The sequence below is a fragment of the Ursus arctos genome, unplaced genomic scaffold (genome assembly GCF_023065955.2).
Source record: "Ursus arctos isolate Adak ecotype North America unplaced genomic scaffold, UrsArc2.0 scaffold_14, whole genome shotgun sequence".
NCBI lineage: Eukaryota > Metazoa > Chordata > Mammalia > Carnivora > Ursidae > Ursus > Ursus arctos.
Window position 1 is genome coordinate 9,694,497 of NW_026622808.1, and position 21,722 is coordinate 9,716,218.

General features: G+C 64.2%; 1 protein-coding gene across 1 annotated transcript; it reads right to left on the reverse strand.

Moving 5' to 3' along the window:
- Nucleotides 1-538: 538 nt before the first annotated feature.
- On the reverse strand, nucleotides 539-21,460 carry KDM6B (lysine demethylase 6B). The gene is given in 25 exon segments (XM_057311349.1): nucleotides 539-1,189; nucleotides 1,276-1,446; nucleotides 1,528-1,654; nucleotides 1,957-2,098; nucleotides 2,241-2,428; nucleotides 2,528-2,642; nucleotides 2,787-2,935; nucleotides 3,022-3,093; nucleotides 3,176-3,240; nucleotides 3,361-3,566; nucleotides 4,340-4,445; nucleotides 4,558-4,684; nucleotides 4,779-6,676; nucleotides 6,678-6,953; nucleotides 7,064-7,408; nucleotides 7,496-7,696; nucleotides 7,779-7,940; nucleotides 8,024-8,116; nucleotides 8,199-8,418; nucleotides 8,525-8,623; nucleotides 8,838-8,979; nucleotides 9,074-9,216; nucleotides 9,470-9,589; nucleotides 14,482-14,598; nucleotides 21,335-21,460. Coding segments are annotated over 21 exon segments (4,923 nt in total). The 5' UTR covers nucleotides 8,975-8,979; nucleotides 9,074-9,216; nucleotides 9,470-9,589; nucleotides 14,482-14,598; nucleotides 21,335-21,460; the 3' UTR covers nucleotides 539-1,165.
- Between the last annotated feature and the right edge of the window lie 262 nt (nucleotides 21,461-21,722).

The window sequence follows — 21,722 nt, forward strand, 5'->3', positions numbered from 1 at the left end:
CCAGCCCTCCGCAGCCCCAGCGTGGGAGGAAAAAACCACCGACAAAACAAAAATAAAGCCCCAGAGAAACTCATCCCGGAGTGTCCCTGCCCCAGTGAGGCCCTGGCCCTGGGCTGGTTCACGCTTAAAAAGAAAAGGGGAGGACGGGGGTGTGAGGGGAAGGTCCGTGTTTTTAAAATTGGCCGAGGCTGGGAAGGACGGGGTTCCTTTTCCTCATACTTCTTTCTTTAAAACTTTAAATTTTTTTATTTATTTATTATTATTTTTTTTTACAAAATACCATTTCAGTTCCCACTTCTTCCCCTACAGTACAGGAGTCGCTCACCCTCAGGCGGGGTTGGGGTCGGGTCGGGAGTGGGGGCCTGGTCCGAGAAAGTGCAGGACGTCGGGGAGGGGAGCGGGTTTGAGCACCATGAGAACCCGGCTGGAGCCGCGGGCGGACGGGCGGAGACGGACGGGCCGGGCCCGGACACACACTGGGGCGCAGGGAGAGCCCGGCGGCGGGCGGTCCCTGGAGGGGCGGGCGGGATGGCTTGGGGGGGGGGGGGTGCGGGAGGTCGGGTTTTCCCAAAAATGAATAAATAGAGGTGAGTGGGACTGTTATAAATTAAAAACCAAAAAAACCAAAAACAAAACCAAAAAAACCAGAAAATACAAATCATAACCAAGTGAATAAACAGAGACATGTACAGGGTCACAGCTAGCATTGGAAGTAAAAAAGGAGGTTCTGGGGGAGGGGTAAAGCCCATAGAAAGAATCTCATTAAAACCTCGGCTGCCGTAACGTCTATGTACACACACGAGCCGCGTGCATCTGCGCCGGGCGGGCGGGCGGCTGGCAGGCGTGAGGGAACCCGTATGTGACCCCCGCCGCCGCCGGAGCCTGGTCCTTGTGTCTGTTGCTAGAAAGGCCAAAGTCGGTGAGGGGAGGCGCTGGTGGGCGAGGGGCTGCCAGCCCCCTCCCCCGTCTCCCATTTTTTTTTCCTTTTTTCCTCTTATTTGTTAAAAAAACTTTTTTTTTCTTAATAAATTAAGTGAAGGGGAGCTGCCAATGGGGTGGAAGGGCTGGGCCCGACCCCCTTCCCGGCCAGAGGCGGGACCTAGGTCCAGCCCAGGCGTGTGCTGGTGGCCCCGCGGCGCCCTGCGGGCGGGCGGGGCGTCCGGCCTCATCGCGACGTGCTGGCGGGGGCCTGCGGGGAGAAAGCGGGCGCGGGGCTCAGCGGCGGGCGCGCCCCGGGGGGACCCCCTCGCCCCCGCCCGCCCACCCGGGCCTCACCAGCGTGAAGGCGTCGTAGGCCTGCGCCAGCTCCTCGGTGCGGTACTGCTCCAGCACCACCACGCCCTGCAGGCCCGCGCTGCGCCGCCGCGCGCACGCCTCGCAGTGCACCAGGTACGTGTTGCGGCTGCCGTTCTCGCTCGTCACGAACAGGATGTTGAACACCTCCACCTGCGGCGGGAGCGGGGGGCCGTCAGCGGGAGCGCAGTCCGGGGGCGGGGGGAGGGGCGTCCCGGGGGCGGGTCCACTCACGTCGCACTCGTTGCAGTAGTAGGCGGGCTCGTCCTTGACCCGGCCCTGGTAGGCGATCTTCTTGCCGGCGCGCACCAGGCTCTCGCGCTGCACCTGGCAGTGCTTCATGGACTGCAGGAGGCAGAACCTGCGCGCGGCGGGGGCGAGGGGGCGGTGAGGCCGGGACGGGGGGGTAGGGGGGAGCCCTCCCCGCTCCAGGCCGGGGCCGCAGTCCCTGACCCGGGCATCGGTCACAGTTGACATTTCATGTGGTTTTTGTCTACTTGGACGAGAGGAAAAGCAAGCGCCTGGGAGCGGAGGCCTTTGTGGGTCGCCCCAGCCCAGGAACAGCGTGGAGAAGCAGGTGGGGACAGGGGGCAATCAGACAGAAAGAACAAGAGCGGGGCCGGGGCGGGTGGAGATGGGCTGCTTCCCAAATGGGGCCCTCACTTGATCATCTTGAACAAGTCCGGGTCGCTGATTTTGACCGTGCGAGCCACGTTCCAGGACACGTGAATCATGGGCACGATGGATTTGACGTTCTTCACCTCGTTCCACTCGTATCGTTCCAGGGCCAGCTGGTACTGATAAGCTGCAGGCCAGAGGGGGACACTGAGGATGTCCGGCCAGCCGGACCACGGCGCTGGGCGGGGGGGGGGGGGGGGGGGGGGGGAGTCAGGCCCTTCCCTCACAGCGGGCTGTTCTCCACCAGGCTCCCCGCTGGGCTCACTCACCGGTGAGGGGCCCCACGTTCCAGGCGATGTTGTTGCACCAACCGGTGGCCTGCACCCAGTGCACGGTGCCCGCGTTAATCCACACGAGGTCTCCGGGGCGCTGCACGAAGCGGTACACAGGGATATTGGAAGCATAGAGGTCATCCAGGATTGGCCACCAGGAGCCAGTCAGGTAGTCCACGCCGTGCCTGCGGGGTGGCCACAGGGTCAGGGGGAAGTCTGACGATCCGGGACGGGGCCGGGCCGGGCCTGCGGGGGAGGGGGTGGGGGGCCAGGGCGGCGCGCACCGGTCGCAGAAGGCGCTGATGGTCTCCCAGTAGTGCTCATGCACCGCGAACCACTCGCAGTCGCCCGGGCCGATGTTGATGTTGACGGAGCAGAAGTTGTTGTTCTCCTGGTGGCCTGCAGGGGGAGACAGAGAACGCCGTGGATGGCCGGAGCCCAGCCTGCGCTCCGCGCCCGGCCCGTCCTCGCGCCCTCATTGGCTGGCGGAGAAGGCGACAGCCCGCCCCCTCCCCCCGCCGCGCGCCCGGGCCAGGAGCGCACCTGGCGTTCGGCTGCCGGGGACCTTCATGTACAGCTGCACCGTGTTCATGCCCAGGATGGTGTGGCCCACGTGGCTCAGCATGTTGCCCGTGGATGTGACCCGCATGAAGGCGGGCAGCTTCAGCAGCTCCTGCAGCTGAGGCTTCCACCTGCGGGGGAGACGGTGCAACAGAGGTGAGAGGCTACCCCCCCCAACTCTGCCCACCCAGCGGCACTCCGGCCCGGCCCCACTGACCTCTTGGCATCAGACAGGTCGATGTTGGTGCCAAACTTGATGATGTGATGGTTCTTCGGGTCTGGTGCGCTGCTGCGGGGGCAAAGAGCGCGCGTGGGTGGAGAAGCACCGAGAAAGGAAGGGGTCAGGAAGGGGAGGGCTGAACTGGACCTACCTGGGAGGGGTTCCTGTGGTGCTGTCGGGCTCCTCGGACTCCTCATCCTCGCTCTCCTTCTCCTCCTGCTTGGCCACAGCGGGGGGCGGGGGGAGGGCAAGCCTGGGTCAGCGCCACCCGGGGGACCCCTCACCGCAGCCCAGGGATCCCGACCCCCTGCGTCTGCCCAGGTGCGCGCCTCTCACCTGCAGGGACTCCTGGAAGGAAGAGGCCTGGTACTGCGCGTACTTGGCAATGGTGGTGTGGGAACGGGAGCTCTCGCAGGGCCAGATCTGCCGCGTGCCCGTCAGATCCCAGTTCTCATCGGAGGGCTGCTGCACCTGCGTGCGCACCTCCACCGTGTGCTCGCCGCTCGCCTCCACCAGCGTCTTGGTGGAGAAGAGGCCCAAGTCTGCAAGGGAGGACCGAGCAGGGCGTCGGGGCAGGGGCAGAGCGCAGGGAGTGAGGGCCTTCTTACTCCCTAAGCCTCTGATGTGGGGTCAGCCCAGGAGGAACAGGGGACAAGCCTGGTTCCACAAGCAGCTGGCAAGGCTGGCTGTCATCTGGGTCACCCCCAACCCCGTCTGCCACTGCGGCTCTGAGCCAGGGCCCCTCCACCAGGGTCTTCGAGTGTGCATGGGACCACAGGTGCACAGCACCTGGCACTCAAGAGGTGCTCAACGAATGGAAGTTTCCTTAAGTGATCGTTGGACCCAAGGAGATTTAGTCAAGTGAAAGCCTAGAAAGTGCTTCAAATAACTCAGTGGAGAAAAGAGAGGATATGCTCCAGGTATAGAGGAAACATGACTGAGTTTTATGCTTCTATGTGGTTTCCCTTCCTACGTATGTACCTTTGTCTGAAATTCTGCACAATAAAGGGCTGGAAAAGGGAAAGCCCCAAACCATGGGCTGCCAGAGGCTCTGTATAATCGGTACCCTCATCCTCATCAAGAAAACCAAAAGTGACTCTAACCAGGTCCCAAGATACATCCCTTCCCCTTTGCCCACTGCCAGGGACACACAGATGGGAGAAAAGCCGGAGGCCGGCAGACCCATCACTCAGAGCACTCCTCAGATACGGCCTACGAACGACTGAGGACAGCTCGTGATAGCCACTGGCTGGGGTCTCCAGGTACGGGGACCTCAGAGGCCTCCTCCCCACACCTCCCTGCTCTCCACACTCACTGAGCCGCAGGGAGCCCGCCAGGCCCCGGATCACGGTGATGGGATTTCGAGGGTCTGTACAGAACTGCAGCAGCACTGGCGAGAAGGCGTCCCGTTTGCTCTCCAGCTGAGGGACGAGCAGGGGACAGGGCCACGGTGAGAGCCCCGTCCCAGGCTCAGAGCACCCCGCCAGCCCCCAGCACCGTCTGAGAACCTGATGGCAGGGGTGACACACATACATAGATGCTGGGGGTGGGTGGGTTGAGTTTTTCCCGGGGCAGCTTCTCCTCAGTGTTGATCTTCGGTTTCACAGACTGGGCGGGGGAAAGGTAGGACTCTCGAAACTTCCCTTTCACCTTGGCGTTCCTGTGGGGAGGACAGACAGACGAGGGCAGGGACGTCAGGGTGATGAGGCGGGGTGGGGGGGGGGAGGCCTCCTGGGCGCCTGCCCCTGACTTACTTGCTGGCACGCACGACGTCAGCGGCGCAGTGGCTGATGGTGAGGTCCGCCATGCGCAGCCTCCGCTCCTCCACCTCAGAGGCAATAAAGGTCTCCTTGTCACCACTCTCTACCTTGATGAGACGGATCTTCAGCTCCTTGGGGGGCCCTTCACTAAGTGAGCGCAGCTTCAACATGTCAGCCCGGCTGACACCTGGTGGCCCTGGCGCTTCCTCCCGGGCCTTCTTCCCAGGACCAGGAGCTGAGGGGGGCGTGGGCTGGGCGGAGGGTGCGGGAGCTGGCGGAGGGGCCGGAACCGCGGGTGGCTTGGCCTTGGAGGCCCCGACAAGATCGGGCCGGGCCTTCTCGCGCCCCTGGATCTCCTCGCTCTGCAGGTCCAGGTTGCCCAGCACCCGGCGGCTCTTTTCTTTGGGGGCCTTGGCCTTGGTCTTTGCCCTGCCCTCTCGGGGCCGCCGACCCACACTGTCCTTACAGGCCCGCCTGTGCCTCCGGTGTTCCTTCTGGTGCTCCTTCTGCCGCCGCTTGCCGCTGCCTGGTCCTGCCGCTGCCCCCGCCCCGCCACCCTCCTCCCGGGCCTGGGCGGGAGGCAGCAGTCGCTCAGTCCCACTGTCCACCGGGCCTGCTGTGTCCACCGGGCCTGCCGTGTCCACCGGGCCCGCCGGGTCTGTGGCGCTCCGGCCCACCCGCTCCACGAGGGTCTCACAAGCCCGACTGATCTCTTCTAGCACCTCAGACTCAGACCGAGCAGGGGGCAGAGGAAGGGGTGGGGGCGGCGGGGCGGGGGCCATGGGGCCCGGGGCTGGCTCTTCGCCCGCCCTGCGCTCCCGGGCCCATGGCCCGCCTGAGGTAGAGAACTGAGATGACGAGGAAGCGGAGGGCTGCGGGGAGCCCTGGGCGCCGGGGGCCGCTGAGGTGGGCGGCGGGGCGGTAGCACCTGACGTGGGACTGGGGGAATACTGAGTGGCGGCCAAGGGCCCAGGCCGGGTGGCAACAGCTGCTCCAGTACCCCGGTAACAGTACTTCTGTCCCTCCAGCACGGAGGCCAAGGATTTGAGCAGGCTGGCCGGACTGGCCGCTGGGGGGAGCGGGGGTGGCGGGGGCGGAGGCTGGGGCGGGAACTTCGCTAGAGGCGGCGGTGGCGGTAGGGCTGGTGGTGGCTTCTTCTCCTCTTCCTGGGTGGCTGTGGTGGTGGTGGGGGCCGTGGCGGCGGCGGCCGAGGCTGTGTCGCCGGGGAAAGGAGGCTGCAGAGGTGGAAAGGGCTCCTTCAGGGGGGGCGGGGGACCCACGCCTGCCTCCTGCTGCTCCTCCTCCTTGCGAATGGACTCGTCTAGCATCTTCATGATGTTGGCCAGGCCGTCGGGGAGGATCTTGAACTCGGCTGGCTCCTCAAACTGGTCCTCCAGCGGGGTAGGGGCAAAATCAAAGAGCCGCGGGCCTCGGGCGGGCAGCTCCCCAACCCTGGGCGGCGCAGGCTGGGGGGCTTTATTCAGGGGGCCTGGGGACGGCCCCGGCCCCACCTCGGGGGTCTTTGGGAAGGAGACCCTGGGCCGAGGGCTCTCCGGGCGCCTGAAGCTTCCTGAGGTATTTTGGTGGCAGGAGGAGGGTGGAGCTGGAGGCAGGGCAAGAGTCAAGGGTGCAAGAGGTGGGTCCTGGGGGCTCAGTGTGGGGCTGGGCGGCCGGGGAAGGGGGTCCAAACTTCTGGCCAGGTAGGGAGGCGGGGGGAAGGACACAGGCCCCGGAGGGCTGCTGCTGTGGCTGCCATGGTTGCTGCTGCTGCTGCTGGTGGCTGGGGGGGCGGGAGGGGTGTGCGAATCCTGAGTGCCCACAGAAAAGCGGGGAGCTGGAGGCCCCAAGAAGCCCTCGCGGTGGGGGAGGGGCAGTGGGGGAGGGCGGGGGGCGTCCCTCAGCCCCAAAGAAGAGCTCCTCTAAGATCTCCCCATCCTCGCGGGCTGCCCGGCAGGCCGGGCCCTTCAGCCAGGCAGGGGGCGGTGGGGGGCGTAGGAGGCGGGGACAGGGTGGTGGAGGAGGTGAGGGGGGGCCGGGTGGCAGGGACAGGTGAGGAGTGGCAGCGGGAGCCGCCAGGAACGGTTTCCGACTGCTGTGTGCCGAGGGCCCCAGGCGGCCTTGGTGAGAGGAGATGTCCGGCGTGGGAGTTTGGTAATGGTCAGCGCCGGGCTGCAAGCGAGGATGAGGAGGGGGTGGTCAGAGGGCTGCTCTGGGTGCACCTCCCCACCCCAGGGGATCTCCTGGGCCAGCACCCCGCTCCACCCACTGCCGGAACTCACGATGCCTGGGCTCGGCTCCGCGCCCCGGAGACCGGTGTTGCTGCTGCTGCTACTGCTGCTGCTGGTGGTGCCGGGGAGGCCGGGGGGCCGGGAAGGGGCGTAAGGCACGCAGGCGGTGGTTGCTGCTGGTGAAACGCTGGAGTCCATCCGCGACCTCTGAACTCTGCTCTCTCTAAGGTCACTTCCGGGGGGACGGGTGGCAGGCGGGCAGCCATGGCTCTCTGCTCCTGGGGGGCGGGGGCCGGGGCCTGGGGGTGTGGCCGGGACCAGCCGGTGGCCAGGGGGGTGCGCGGTGTAGGCCGGAGCCGGGTATGGATACGGGTGGGGCAGCGGGTGCCGCTGCTCCTGTGGAAGAGGAAGGAGGGCCATGAGTAAGGAACAGAGGATGCGGACCTCGAACTGAGAGGTGAGGGGCAACAGACAGGAGCTCACCTGGCGCTCTGGGGGTGCTGAACCCTTGCGCTCGGGGCCCCAGACATCTCCATGCAGGGTACTCCACAGCCCTGGCTTGGTCAGCTGAAATGGAGGGCTAGTGGCTAGGCCAGGCAGGGGTGGGGGGGGCGGTGGTGGTGGCGGTGGTGGTGGTGGCGGCAGTGGCGGTGGAGGCAGCGGCAGCCCTGGGGGAAGGCCAGTCTAGAAGGAAAGAGAGTGTAAGACCCCGTCCCGTGCCCCAGTCCCGTCCTCTGGCTGCTTGCCTGCCCACACACCACCATACCTGCTCTGAGCTGCAGCCTCTCCTGCGCTTGCCTCCAGGGCTGAGGCCCTCATCCCCCGAGGGGCCTGAGAGCGCTGCAGGAGGCACAGGCTGCACCACTGGGGGTTCAGCGGCTCGCTTCACTGGGGGACCTCCCCGTTTGGCCCCGTAGTTCCGCTTGTGCTGAAAACAAAAAGGGGAGAGAAGATGACACGGCTGCAGACCTGGCCTGGGCCCCCTCCCTACCCAGCCGGCCCTGGTCTCACCTCGAGGTGCAGCAAGTTCCACACTTGCTCCAGAGGGGGCAGGACCTTGGCTCGGTGCTGGCAGGAGCCGGCATGAAAGTTCCAGAACTGGGCCTGGGGGCAGAAGCAGACATTAAGATGAGGGTACCGAGCCAGGAAGCACAATCCGGGCTCCCCAGGGCCCGCCTCATGCCACCTGCTGTAGTCGCCCGATGCGGGGCCCCAACTCAGCCAAGCTTCCTCCATATCGAAGGGCGCTGTGGTAGCAGCGAATGGCCTCCTCACTGTCGTGCTCTGACTCGTACAGCTGTCCAAGCTGCTCCCACAGCCCTGGCTGGGCCGGCTCTCGGAGCAATGCCTGCACACAGCCATGCAGGGATTCCAGCTTCCCATGGAGGGGTCTCGGGGTGGGGGTCCTACAGAACAGAAAGGGTTGCAGGGGTTGGAGGTCAGGCTTGGAGGGAACTCTTCCCGGAACCCAGACTTACTTCCCAACCCCAATACCTTCGAATCCTTACTCACCCTGGAGCATAATACGGTTTGTTGGGGTGCCCAGAGCTACTGCCATGTGAAGGGGGTAGGGGAGCAGAGAGTGGGGGCTGCCCGATGCTGGCAGAGCACCTAGAGAGAGAAGGGGTCTGTTAATGTAGAGCAACGTAAATAGTCCTGTCCCTACCTAGGAAGGAGGGCACTGAGAGGCTAAGAGAGAGCAGCCGAGGACTGCACTGAGGTCCACAGAATGGCAGAACCCCAGAGAGTGACACAGAGATTGAGGAGTCGAGGGGATGGGAAGGGGGGGTGCCTGGAGACAGAGAGAGGGGCCCCAAGTTCTCACCTGCCTCCAGGCAGCCATGCGCTACGAGGAGGGGGATGGGGCGGGCAGGAGCTCCAGGCCCCAGCACAGCTCAAGCCCCCAAGGGCAAAGGCTTCCCGTGCAGCGCGGGCCCCTGGAGGGTCCACTGCCCGATGCATCCAGCCTGAGCCAGGGAGAAGAGATTACCGTCTCAGTGGGGGCGCGGCCCGAGCCAGCAGTGTGCACACCACCAACCCGGCCCCGGGTCTTTCCCTTACCAGGTCAGCAGTGGCCCCAGGAGCCCTGGAGATCGGGCACGGCCCCCTGCCCCAGCTCTCTGGGGCGACGGTCCCGCTCCAGCCGCTCTGACAGGAGTGCCCACTGCCCCCAGATGGCCACCCAGGGCCCTTCACAGCCAATTCTACAGAGGGGAGGAGAAGGAGTGAGGTGAGCTGCCCGGCACACAGCTGAGGCCCAGGGGCTGGGCCGGGCGGTCATCTGCACTGGGCGTCCGGCCCCGGCTTCCCCTGAGGGGAGGCCCCCGCCGGCGGCGGAGCCCCCGGCGGCCCAGGAGGGCGGCGAGGCGCCGGGCCGGGCGGCAGGCAGCGGGCCGGCCGGCGGCAGCCCGCAGTCGGGAGCCCCTGGGGCGGACGGGCAGCGCCGCGGCGGCTTACCCGGCCTCCGTGGGAGCGTCCTCTCACAGCGTCGGCGAGCTCCTGAGATCTGGCCAATCACAGGACTTCCTCTCTCCCCAGAAAGCCAATCATCACCCGTGTCTCCGCCTCAGTAACAGCCTGGCCGGGACCAATGAGAGCGAGGTTAGCCCTGCCGCTGCCGGCCGGGGGAGGAGGGGCGGCGGAGCCGGTCAGACGGGCTCGGCCTGGGGTGACCCCGGTGTGACCCCGTGGCTCCCACCTAGGGTCTCCATCTCGGACCCGGCGCTCGGGCCGGCGGGGCCCGGGACCCTCGCGGGTGAAGGCGGCGAGTCGCACGTTCGGGCCGGCCTAGGGGACGGCGCTACCCGCAAGTCCCACGCACCCACAGAGCCACCGGTAGTCCCGGCACGACCGCCCGAAGCGCCCCCCGCTGCCCCGCGACCGTGAGACCGACTGACGGCTAGCGGACGCACCGCGCAGACAAAGGCGTCGCTCCCCTTCCTCACTTCACCTCGCGCACTGCCTCGCCTCCCACCCCGAGTGCCCCCTGTAACTGCTGAGGACTGGCCGGTCCCGGCGACTTCTCCGGTACCCAAACCCGCCGGCGCCGCGACCTGAGCGCTCCACCCCCGACGCCTGACCCCATCCCAAACCACGGTCAAGCCCCCGGCCCCATACCTAGTTCCTTGAGCTCCTCCACTTCCCCCACCTCTCTAGAGCTTCAGTACCAACCGACCCCCCAAACCAAAATCTGTCTTCAGTCCCAACTTCTGAGAAGTCGCGCACCGCGGTCCCGAGTGGCCCCTCTCGCGTGGCTCCCATATCCTCTATGCCCTTCCCCGTCGGGGCCACGCGGTTCCCCACGGCCCACGTGGCCCCCGCCCCCCAAGGGAGGGGGGATTTCGGGGGTTGCCCGTGACGTGGCTACTTGCGCAGCGGAAGCGGCGTGTGTAAGTGTAAGGGGGGGGGGTCCTTCGGGAGGGAGGAGGGCGGGGCCCGACAGGCGGTGACATCACCCTTGTCCCACTCTCACCGCCCACTCCCTTAAAGAACCCAGAACCCGTTTCACTTCCTCCTTCACCCCCCCCCCCGCCCCTTCCCGTCGGTGCTGCCTCTACCCACGACGGGCGCAGCGCTCCCCTTCTGGGCACCTTCCCTTTAGCCCCAGTTCTTCCCTCTCGCCTCTCTGAGCCCAGGATCCCCGTCCCCGCGCCTCTTCCTCGCCTACCCCGCGTCCCCGCAGGTAGGGAGCCGGCTCCGCTCCCGGGATCGGTCCATTGAGAGTCTAGAGTACAAAGAGCTGTGAGAGGCGAGCGTAGAGTACAAAGCGGCGGGGGCGGGGCCAGCGCTCCAGCTGGAGCTAGCGCCGGGCAGGAAGCCGGGGGAGAGCGCGCGACGAGGGGCTGGGGGCGGCTGGAAAGTTCGCCTTCGCCGAGAGAAGTCTGCGCTGTGGGGAAATTTCCACCCAACCCGCAAGGGCAGGCGGGTTTCTGGTGAAAAGAGTCCTCCCTCCGCAGGGCAAGGTCGTCTGTTTACATGCAAGCGCTGGGACCCTACACGTCCCGGCGCGCCACTCCCCGCCGAGCCCGACTCCACGCCTGGGCTCTGCTGACCCTCTCCGCGGTTCTGGCGGAGTTTCTGCCCCGAACTCTCTCCTCACCACACAGACTTTCTCTCAGTTCCCAAGCCCTGGCACGAGTAGAGCGCTTAACTGCGGTCCAGTGTAACCCCGACCAGATTCCCCCACCCAAGTCCCGGACCACGCATGGGAAGACGGGGGGAACCGGGGATCCGGGCATCAGAGGAACAGATGCCCGCTTGCGAAGGGGTGCCCAGGGCGCCGCCAGTTACCAGGAAATGCAGCTTCCCCTAGTGCGATGATGACACTTCCCCTCCACCACTTCCCCTTTCCCACGGGGAACTGACTCAGCTTTCCCTAAAGCACTGAGCCCCGTCCTTCCAGCCCCTTTCTACCTTTGTCCACAAACCCCCACGCCGGCACTCAGAATACAGCAGCCCTCATTGGAGAACAAAAACTTCCTGTGCACTAAACACACACTCACTCTCGCCAACCACCTCGGATCCCTGTCCCCACCCGGGACCCAGGCGCCTGACTTCCCCCCACACACACCATCCGCCTCCCGTACAAAGCCCTCCCTCGGGGTCTGATTCAGGCTCGGGGTGTGTGGGGGGGAGAGCGTGAGTCACCCAGAAAACCTTCCCCTATTCCCACTGACTCAGTCCCCGCCTCCCTGAACACACACAGACACACAGTCAGAGGCAGACACAACTCAGCCCACACACCGCTCACCACCGGTCCCGCGGAATTTCCCCTCTCGTCTTCCCCCACGACTGCCCCTCCCTGCGCCCGCCAGCTTCGACGCCCCACTCACACCTGTTCCCCAGGCGCCGGCAGGCGGCTCGCGGTCCACTCTCACCTCCACTCTCGCTTTGGGGCAGGAATAGCCCTCCCCGACTTCCCGGTGTCCGTACTAACCAAGGGGAAGGGACAACCACGGGCAGGCACAAAGGACACCCACAGACTCCTCGAAGGCAGATGAAAGGAAGACGCACGCGGCCAGAGCCAGGCTGGGAGGACGGTATACTTCTGGGGCAGACATTCCATTCCAGCCTCTCCCGCCCGCCCCACAGTCCCGGGGGCCAGCCGGCCAGAAAGGGTTAATTCTTCTCCCGCCGAGGCCACGCCCTCTCCATCCGGGCACTCCCGGCTGAGCCCAGCTCCGCCCCTTCCATCCGGGCTCTGGACTCAGGGACTTTAACCGACCCCCTCCCCCGGAGCCCCGAGAGAGACCCACTCCATCAATCACACCCACTTAACCCTCTCCCGGCTCGAGACCCAGAAACCCCTCCGCGCAGCGCTCGAGCCGCGCGGGACGCGGGGTAAGGGGCCAGACGTGCGCACGCAGACTCACATGCCGGCCACAGACAAGACCCCGCAGATACGGTTTTCCCCAGCAGGCGGTCGGCGAGGCGCGGCACGCGCGCCGAGGTGGGGCCGGTCCCGGAACCCCGCCGCATCCCGCTCCCCGCCAGGCCTCATTCTGCCCGGTGGAAGCGAGGGGTTACAGGCTCGCTTCTTACCTGGGGGAGGGGGGAGGCGGAGGGGAGGACCGCCGGCTGGGGCGCCGCTGTGACTCAGCCACCCGGGCAGGCCGCCCGCTCGGGATTCCCTTCCCCAGCCTTCCCCCGCTGCTGGCCCCTCCCCGCCCCCCACCGAGGAGTGACAGTGCCGGCCCCGGCCCGCTATGTGTCACTGCGAGCCTTGTGTCTGCCTCTGACTGGACCGCTGTGTTCACCAGTGTGTCTGACAAGGTCGGCTGTGTGTGGGTCCCGGTGTCTGTCTGTGTGCACCTGCAGATCTGCTCATCTCGTCTCCAGCGCCTGCGTCTGACGCGTTCCTGTCATTATGCCTGTCTACATGACTCTGAGGGGCTGGCTCTGTCTGTGTGTCTGCCTGGCTCCTGTCTCGGTCTTTTGTCTGGGTCTGCCTCTGCATCACTTGCGTGATCACGTGTGTCTCTGCACATGCCCTTCTGTGTTTGCCTACATGTTCCTGAACAGAGTCTGGGAAACACTGGAGCAGGCTGACCCTGCTGACTCCTCGCCTCACTCCCCAGAATCCTGACGGCTTGCTGGATCAGTGATCCTTGTGTTTGAGTCAAATATTTGGGCGTCTGTCTGCCTTCCATCAAGTTCTGTCCTATTCCTCAAGGTCCTTGCTTATCCTCACAGCTCCCTGCGGCTCCCATTATGATGATAATTGCTAGCATCCAGTGAATACTTATTACATGCCTGGCACTGTGTTAAGCACTTCACATACATTTTTAAAACTACCCCCCCACCACCACCCCAAACCTGAGGTAGGGGGTACTTTTTCTTTTTTACCCCATTTTACAGATGAGGAAATTGAGGCTCAGAGAGGTTAGGTAACTTGGTCAAGCTCACTCTGCAAGAGAGTGGAAGAGCTGGGCTCCTTCCCAGGGCCTCATTTCTTTCCACTCTTCTAGAAGGCCTCTGTCCTAGTCTCCCTCCCTTGGTTTTATCCTCACAGGCCATCTCCTGGGTCAGCCTGCCCCAGGGTTCTACCCCAGGCATCTCTACCATCCCAAATGTATCACGTCCTCCAGAGCAGGTGTGGGCAGAAGACTGTGTAGCAGATCTCAGAAGCCATTGCTTTCTTGGCAAGAAAGCTCATTCGGTTAACACATTCATTCAACACAATTCCACTGAGGCACCCCAATGTGCAAACCATCTTGCCAAATAGAGACACAGAGAAGAAAACAGTCCCACTCAAAAATTCAGTGAGTAGTGGAGAAGAGCGACACACCCTCAGAGAACTCAAGTCCCTGGCTTGGGTATCATCTTTTCTCCTACAGAACGAGGGATGGAGGCTCTGTCCTGCACAGCCTCAGGCAGACAACTGGCAGAAAGAGAGAGGCAAGGAGAAGAGGAGTAAGACTGGGGGGGGGGGGGCAAATGCTATAGTGCAGTGGGAACAGAATGGAACAGAAGGGATCTGGAAGGAAAGGTGAGATGCCATGATTGCCACGGCAACCGCAGGCCTCCCTGGCAGGGGCCTCCACTACCTCTCCGAATCAATGTCCAATCACCATCCAGAAACCAGACTGTTCGACAACTCTTCTAGGGCACCCCCACCCCAAGAAAAATCCCTCCAGGGTAGCTCACCTCTACCATGCAGCTTGCAAACTCTGGCTCAAGTCAATTCAATAAGCCACTGAGTTGTAGCACTGGGGGGAGATTTTTTGGTGGTAGTGGAGAGGCTGCTGAAGTACAGGGCTGAACCATCCACAGGCAACAGAGGGGAGCTCCATAAACCAGGAAGACTGAACCACTCACGCACCACATGGTGGGGGGATGGATGCTCAGAGTTGGACTGGACCATTCTGAGGAGTGGGCATGATCCAGATCGTACCACTCTTCTTCAAGCATGTGGTGCAGAGTTGGACTGCCGCGGGTGGGGGGAGGTGTTGCTCAGGGGCAGGACTTACCAGATGGAATCTGATGTGCCCTGTCTCATTGGACCCAGTGCCCCAGCGGTGGGGTGCAGCAGACCACAGTGGGTGGGATGGGTGGTACTACGGGGCTGGCATGGTGCCTGGGGGAACCTAAAAGAAAAAAAGCCAGTTAGAAGTGGGGTCTCCCAGGCTGGAGAATTTTCCTGTGCTCCCTGTCTTCTTAGTGAGGAGAAACCATGCACTGGTGGTCAGATGGGATGGGAGAAGCTGTTTCCATGGCAACCAGAAAAAGCCATCCCCAAAGTGGTCCTCCAGCCTTCCCCTTTAGGAAGCAGCCTGGAGCAGGGGGTTAGAGGCGCCTGCTAGGGCATCTGTGTAGGTCCGTGGCGGACAGCCTGTCCATGACCCCTCTTCCGACTGAAGCCTCCTGTTGAGAGTCCCTGGTCCCAGAGTAGCCCCCATGGCCCCTGACCTCTGCAGCGAAGTCAGCCTCCATCCTGGCCCCAGGCCTGTAGATCCTCGGCCTTCAGCTCAGCCTCCTCCCTAACCTTATCAAGACACCAGTCAACCCCACCCTCTGGACTCTGCCCCCTCCCCTTCCCCCAGGCCAGCGCAGGCAGGTCTTGGCAAGCGGCACAGGTGGCCAGACCAGAGGAACGGGCCCAGCAGGGAGGAGCCTCCCTCCCGAACAAGGGCTGACTCTGGGCCTGGGTCTGGAAGTGGCCTCTGCTGCAAGCCTCCCTTCCAACCCACCCCTCAAGGCCATATCCTGTTTCTCCATCATCTCCTTCCTCTCTGTGGCCCAAGAAGGTGACAGAGGCCCACTCCCTCCCCTCCTCTCACAGACAAAAAGCTAGGTCTTCTAACAGAAGTCCAGGGTCAAGAATCAGGTGTCCATCTAGGGTCACGCCTAACTCTCGCCCTTTTTTCAGACTCACTCCTCAGGGACCCGTGGTCGGCCCTGTAGGTCCCAGACACTTGGGCTCCCAATCTAGTCTCTCCATTCCCCGGCCCTGCAGCCCACAGCCTTCCCCCTGCCCCAGAGACTCAGGCCTCCGGCCCCCAGCCTCCATGATGCAACGGGCTGCAAGCCGACCGGCTGCTGATGACACTGCCCCACGGGAGGCACGAGGCGCGACTCCTGACCCACGCAGGGCCCCTCCGTGTGCCAGGCAGGGGCCAGCTGCAGGCGAGGGAGGCCAGGCGGGCAAAGGTCTTCTGCTGGAAAGGGAACCTTCCAGGACAGGGATGCTGAGAATGTGGGACGAGTGTGTGTGTGCGTGTGTGTATGTGTGTGCAGTCTGCAGTGTTTGTGTATGTGGTTGTGTTAGAGGGGAAGGGGAAGCTGGGGAAGGTCTAGCCTAGACAGAGGGGAGTGGCAGGCCTTGGGACACACCAAAGAAGGAGTGAGGGGCAGCCAAGGGGGTCACAGGGGTGTGTATGGGGTGTCTGGACACCAGAGTGGGGGAGGGGCCAACAGCCATTTAAAGGGCCAGCCCCAGAGCTTTAATCCCTCACCAGCCCTGGCCCCAAGCCGGAGGCTGTAATTCATCTGTCCAACAGCTGGGGTGGGTGTGTGTGTTGGGGGGGGGGCATGTGGACGGGAAGGGGGAGCTGGGGGAGGGGCTGGGGCTTTCTTGTGCACAGAGCCAAACAACAAAAGGGGAAGCTGAAGGGCCAGCTCCAGTGTGCCCAGGCCAGGCTGCTGACCTGCAGACCCACTGGTGGTCCCCACCTGATGGCCCACACACTCCATAGTTTGGACTCAAGGACTCTTGGCCAAGGAGTCCGAGCACCCAAAGGTGGGGCCTAGGAGAAGGTCCAGGCTGAGTGCCTCCCCTCCCCCGCAAGCTGTCACCCCTCCTTGCAGGTCCCAGCCTCAGCACCATCCTAGACCTGGCAGGCCCCACGACAGATTCAGCCTCAAATGCCCTGCTCACCAGCCAAGCCTCCCCAGACACAGCCTGCCGGCTCCCCCTCCCGCCGGCACAGGGTGGCAGCGGCCACACCGAGGCTGTCCCTTTAAATCATTACCACCCCCTGATTGTGTGGACAAACCGAGGGCCCTGCCCCCCAGGCAGGCGGCTTGCCACCTCCCCCCCAAGAGTCCCCAGAAATGTGAGGGCCATTTAAAGGGACAACAGAGAGGCAGCCAGGTCTCTAGCTGCCCCCACCCCCACCCCGCACACACAGCCCCTTTCCCCAGCGACATACAGCCCCTTGCCCCTCCAGAGGGCCCCCCAAATTCCGGTTCTCTCCCCACCCCTAGAGACTGCTAGAAGGAGAAAGGGGGCCAGAGTTGGGGGGGCGGGGAACAGGGGGAGCGAGAAAAGGACAGGGACTGCCTTCTTACTCAGAGCCCCAGGGGACAGGTCGGAAGGAAAGCCAAGCCCAGAGAAGCAGCGAGACAGAGCCCCGAAAGGTGCCGCGGGCAGACCTGGGGCGCAGAGGCTGTCGGGCGAGGGGAAGGGAGTCGGGCTGCACGAGACAGCGGCGCGGCCAGCGGGCGACAAGCCCAACTGGGGGAGATGGAACGAGGAGGGCCAGGGAAAAGAGGCAAGGCCAGAGGAAAATGGGGAGACAGAATGGGGGAAAGGGGTCATCCGGGAGGGTGTGGAGGAAAATCCGAGAAGGGAGGGCGAGCCAGGCCGGGGTTACCTGCTGGGTGTCTGTCCCCCGGCGGTGCCCCCGGAGTCCGGGTAGGGAGGGGGGGAGCAGCAGGGGGGGGAGTGGGGGCTGGGGGGGCGGGGGAGACGGTCCCTCCTCTGCCTCCTGGGCCTGCCCCGGCGCTTGCAGCCTCTGCCTCCCTCCCTCCTCCTCCCCGTCCCTGAGTCCCGGAGTCAAACAAAGAACTGTAGCAGGCTCTCCCCAACCCCCTCCCTCCTCCTCCTCCTCCTCCTCCTCCTCCTCCTCCTCCTCCACCTCCTCCTCCCCCCTCCCTCCCTCCCCACCAGCAGGCTCCCTCCTCCTCCCTTCCGGTCTCTTCCTTTAACTACCCACCCCCCCCCCAGCCCCCAGCACTAGTCTCTCTCCACCCACCCACCCAACCTTTTACACACCCCTCAGCCAAGCCCGGTCCCCGCAAAGAAAACTGTGGAGTCCCTCTGCTAAATTGAAAGGCTCCAGAGAACAACATGGGAGGGGACTGGGGTCTTGCTTAAAAACCAAGAACCACAATACAATTATTTTATTTTCATGGCCAGAGAAATAGTCTGAGCTGTTTCTTCTCCAAGAGGGGGAAAAAATAATCCTAAAGAAAGCAACGCAAATCTGACTAAAGCCCTCATCAAATATAGTGCACAAGGCAGCGGAAGCTAATCCCTAGCCCTCTCCCTCCCACCCGCCAAATTAACACCAACTCTCCACCCCTCCCTAACCAACTCCTCAGGTCCCGGCCAGGCCGAAGGCGGCCGAACAACTATCATCGTAAAAATAACAACTATCACCACTGAACGAGAATGAGCATTTCATAAGGAGCATTCGCTCAATATTTATTCTGTGCCCCGCACTGTGCTGAGTGCGTTGCATAAATTATCTCAAACCCCCCCCCCCCGGCCTAGAAGGTGTGTATTGATATTTAAATTTTCCAGATGCAGAATATGAGGCTGTGGGAGGTGCTGACCTTTCCAAGTCCCTACAACCACTAAGTGGCAGAGCTGGGAACAGAATCCGTGTCTGATCTGACAGCCCGAGCTCTAAGGTGCAGTACAAGAAAAACGAATTTTTTCCAGTATCATAAGCAAATCCCAGGACTTAACTCAGTAGGAAAAGGCACTCGCAGCTATCAACTGGGTCCTTCTCCCTCAGGAAAGTGACCCACCCACCTACACGGAATAAAGACCCTGACTTTTCAGTCTAATGCTGTTTCCTGACCCTTTTCCTCGCTCTTGGGGTGTCAGGGATTGAGATCAGAGGTGAGCTGCTGTCCAGTGGCCCCTCCCACACCACACACAGCTCTCCAGGGAGCAGCTATCTGCCAACCACTCCCACTTCAACTCAAAATGGGGAGAGGGGCAACAGGACACTTGGCAATGCAGCAGGTGGGAAAGCAGAAAGACTGCTGGGAGGCTCTTTCAAGGGGAGGAGGGGCTGGGAAGGAAAGCTCTCGGTACCAATCTGGGGCAAAGTGCCCCCGGGTTCCCGTAGCCCAGCCAAGGGGCAAAGTCTTTGGGCCCCACCACACCCGTGCCCCTCCCCCTCACAGAACTCCAGGCCAGGGTTTCCCACCTGCAGGCTGCTAGGGCCAAGGGAAGGGAGAGGGGGAAAAGATGGCACGGGGTTGGAACTGGACTCGGGGCAGAGGTGGGGGGTTGCGGGATGAAAAGGGGAGGAGGCCTCCGGCCTGGCAACCGTCCCAGGGCACGTGCACTGGTGACATCATCCCAGGCCACCTCTAACACAGACCTTTGACCCCTAGGGGCGGAAAGGGGCCTTTGGCTAAGCTTCCTGGGAAATAGCCTTAGGAATTCTGGGAGCCCAAAGAGGGGAGGGAAGGAACCCAGGCGGCTTGCCTTTATCTCTTCTACCCCCAATACGGCTCCAGTCCCCGGGACTCGGGCTTCCTAAGGCTCCTCCTCCCCGCCTCCAGCCCTGACCTCCCAACCCACATTTCTGACGGAGTCCCGACACGCCTCTCGCAGATACTGTGCCTTCTCTCTCCCGGGCGAGATCTCGGGTGGGGGGCGGAAGGTGGGGGACGGGGGCACCGGGTCCCGCGGGGCTCCGTCTCCCATCTGCGGGATCCCCCGTGGCCCAGCCGGCCGCCAGCCGGAACCTGTCTGGGTCCCCAACTCTCCTGCCCCTCCCCGCGCTGTTCCAGGGCGGAGTCTGTGGAGTTGAAACCAGGACACGGCGAGAGGAAGAGTTATATAACCGGGAGAAGCCGAGAAGGACGAGCGGAGACCGGGACAGACAGCTCGAAGGGAGCACAGAGAAGTGCAAAAAGCACGAGGGCGAGTGGGGAAGACACGTTAGGGACGGGAAGGATTTTGGTGTGCATCAAAGAGGAGGAATTCACGCGAAGAAGGGGCGTCAGGGCCCGGCAAGAGTCACCTGGGCCGTCCGGGGCTTCCCCGCAGCGCCCTCCCCCGCCGCCTACAGCAGCTGAGCCCGAGCGAGTGAAGCTTCGGGAAGGGGCGCTGATACCCGTTCCGTTCCCCTTGGGGAGGCAACCTAAGCCAGAGCCCGGGAAGGCGGCGGCGGAGCAGAAGGGGCCGGAAACCACAGCTCCGCCCAGCCCACCTGGGAGAGTGGGGCGCCAGCTGGGGGGTCGGTGGGAAACAGGTAGCCGGCCCCTCCCACGCAAGGCTGGGCAGTAATGGTTCGAGACCCAGCGACAGAGGACGGGTGCGTCCAGACGCCTGGGTCCCGAGAGGCTGAGGAGCGCAGCCCAGGTCTAGTTTGCAAACACAGACTCAAATGGGGGGGGGGGGGGGAGACCGTGTGCGGCGAGCGCCGACTCGCCGCGCAGGCGCAGGGGGGCACCCGGGCGCGTGCGGAGGAGGGAGGGGGGTGGGCGCGAGCGTGTGGGAGTGCACGTGCGGGTCCAGAGCAGCTTCCCCCCTCCCTTCCTCCGCTTCTCCCCCTCCCCTCTCCCCTTTCCTGTCGCTCTATGATGCCTCCTCCACATTGGCTGCCCGGACCCTGATGTCAGGGACGTCCGCCGGAGCGGATTGGTCGGACGCGAGAGTTCGGGAATCCGGCTCCCAAGTCTGGCTCTGCAGTTACTCCGGCAACAGGGCAAGCAACCCCCGGGAGGGCAGCGAAGCTGTGCTCCGGACCGCGCCTGGGTCCTGCCTCCCTCCGGACCACCGCCGCGCCCTCCCCTGCGGCAGCGCGGCTGGCCGCCTCCCCTCCGTCTTTCCCGAGATCTCCCGATCCCGGGGAGCAGGCGTCCTGCCCTAGACCTTCCCCGCGGTCGCCCCGCCCCCCACTCGCCACACCCCCCTCCGGTCCCCAGGTCACCGCCACCAGCCGCAGCAGACAGGAAGCGAATCTGCGTTGCTTAGTAACCAAGCCGCGTGCCCCCTCCCCACTATTTACTCGGCCGGGGGAGGCGGAGACTGAGTCCCAGCCCCCTCCCCATCCTCTGCCCTTCGCCCTCCCGCCCACAATTTCCTGTGAGGGGCCAAGATGACAGGAAGTCAAACGCGCACCTCGGCCCACCTTTCTCTCGGGCCGGGCGGGGGGCTTCGGCCGCCCCCACGTCCACAGCGCCCACCCGGCTCCGCGGCTCGGGCTGCGCGTCTCGCCCTCGCCATCTCGTGGCTGCGCTGGGAAGGTCCGCACCGAGCTGGGCCCGGGCCGGGCGAGCGCGACGAGCCGCCGAGTGGGGTCGGACCCGGGATGGAGGGGCTAGCGGGGTGCGGTGGAGAGGATGGACGCCAAGGCTGCCGCGGAGACAGCAGCGCTGCTGCGGAGGCGTTCCCGGCGTGAGGGGCAAGGCGGAGGCGACACACCTCACCGTGCGGAGAACTGGAGGGGCACCCGAAGGGGCCCCTGACCCGGAGACCCTTTCCTGCCCGGCCACGCCCGACGTCGCACTGGCCCCCAGCTGCGGACTCTGACCTTCAGTCCTGCCCTTCTGTCAGGGGCCGCCCCGCCCCGCCCCAGGGTCGAGGAGGGGAATCTTAGCCCAAGGGGGACTGGCAGCCCTTTCAGGCCTCTCTTTACATCCGAACCCCCTAGTCTTCTTCCTCCTCGCTCTTCCCCCACCCCGCACTCTTCTAGGGAACCCTGGCGTCCTGCGCCCCAGTGTTCTTTCCAGTGCCTTTGCCGAGACCCAAACGTCCATCCCCAGCTCTACCCGTCCTGAGACTCAGGCGTCCCGCCCCCCTGCGCGGAGATGGGTTTCTCTCTTTCAGACGCCCTCGCAGCTCCCCGTTACCTGGTTCTGGGGTGTCCCAGGTGCTCAGGCTCCCCGAGGTCTCCCAGGGGGTCGAGCGGGCCCCCCCTCTCCCAGGCCAGGGCCGGGGGGGCCGCTCCGCCCCGTGGCGCAGTTGGATTTTCCAACACAAACACCGCCCCCCCTGCGCCCCGGTCCCGCCCCCTTCCCCATGGTCCCGCCCCTCCCCGCGCCGGAGTCCCTCTCTCGGGCCCCGCCCCGCCTTCTGCCGGTCCCACTGGGCTCAAGCTCAGGTGACGAGTAGGATGCCGGATGCGGGGTACCGGGTTCGGGGTGCAACGTACCGGGTCCAGCCCCGATCCCTGCCTGACAAACCCTTATTCCATTCGGATCACGCGCCTTTCCAAAGTAAGCCCCGCCCCACCCGCTC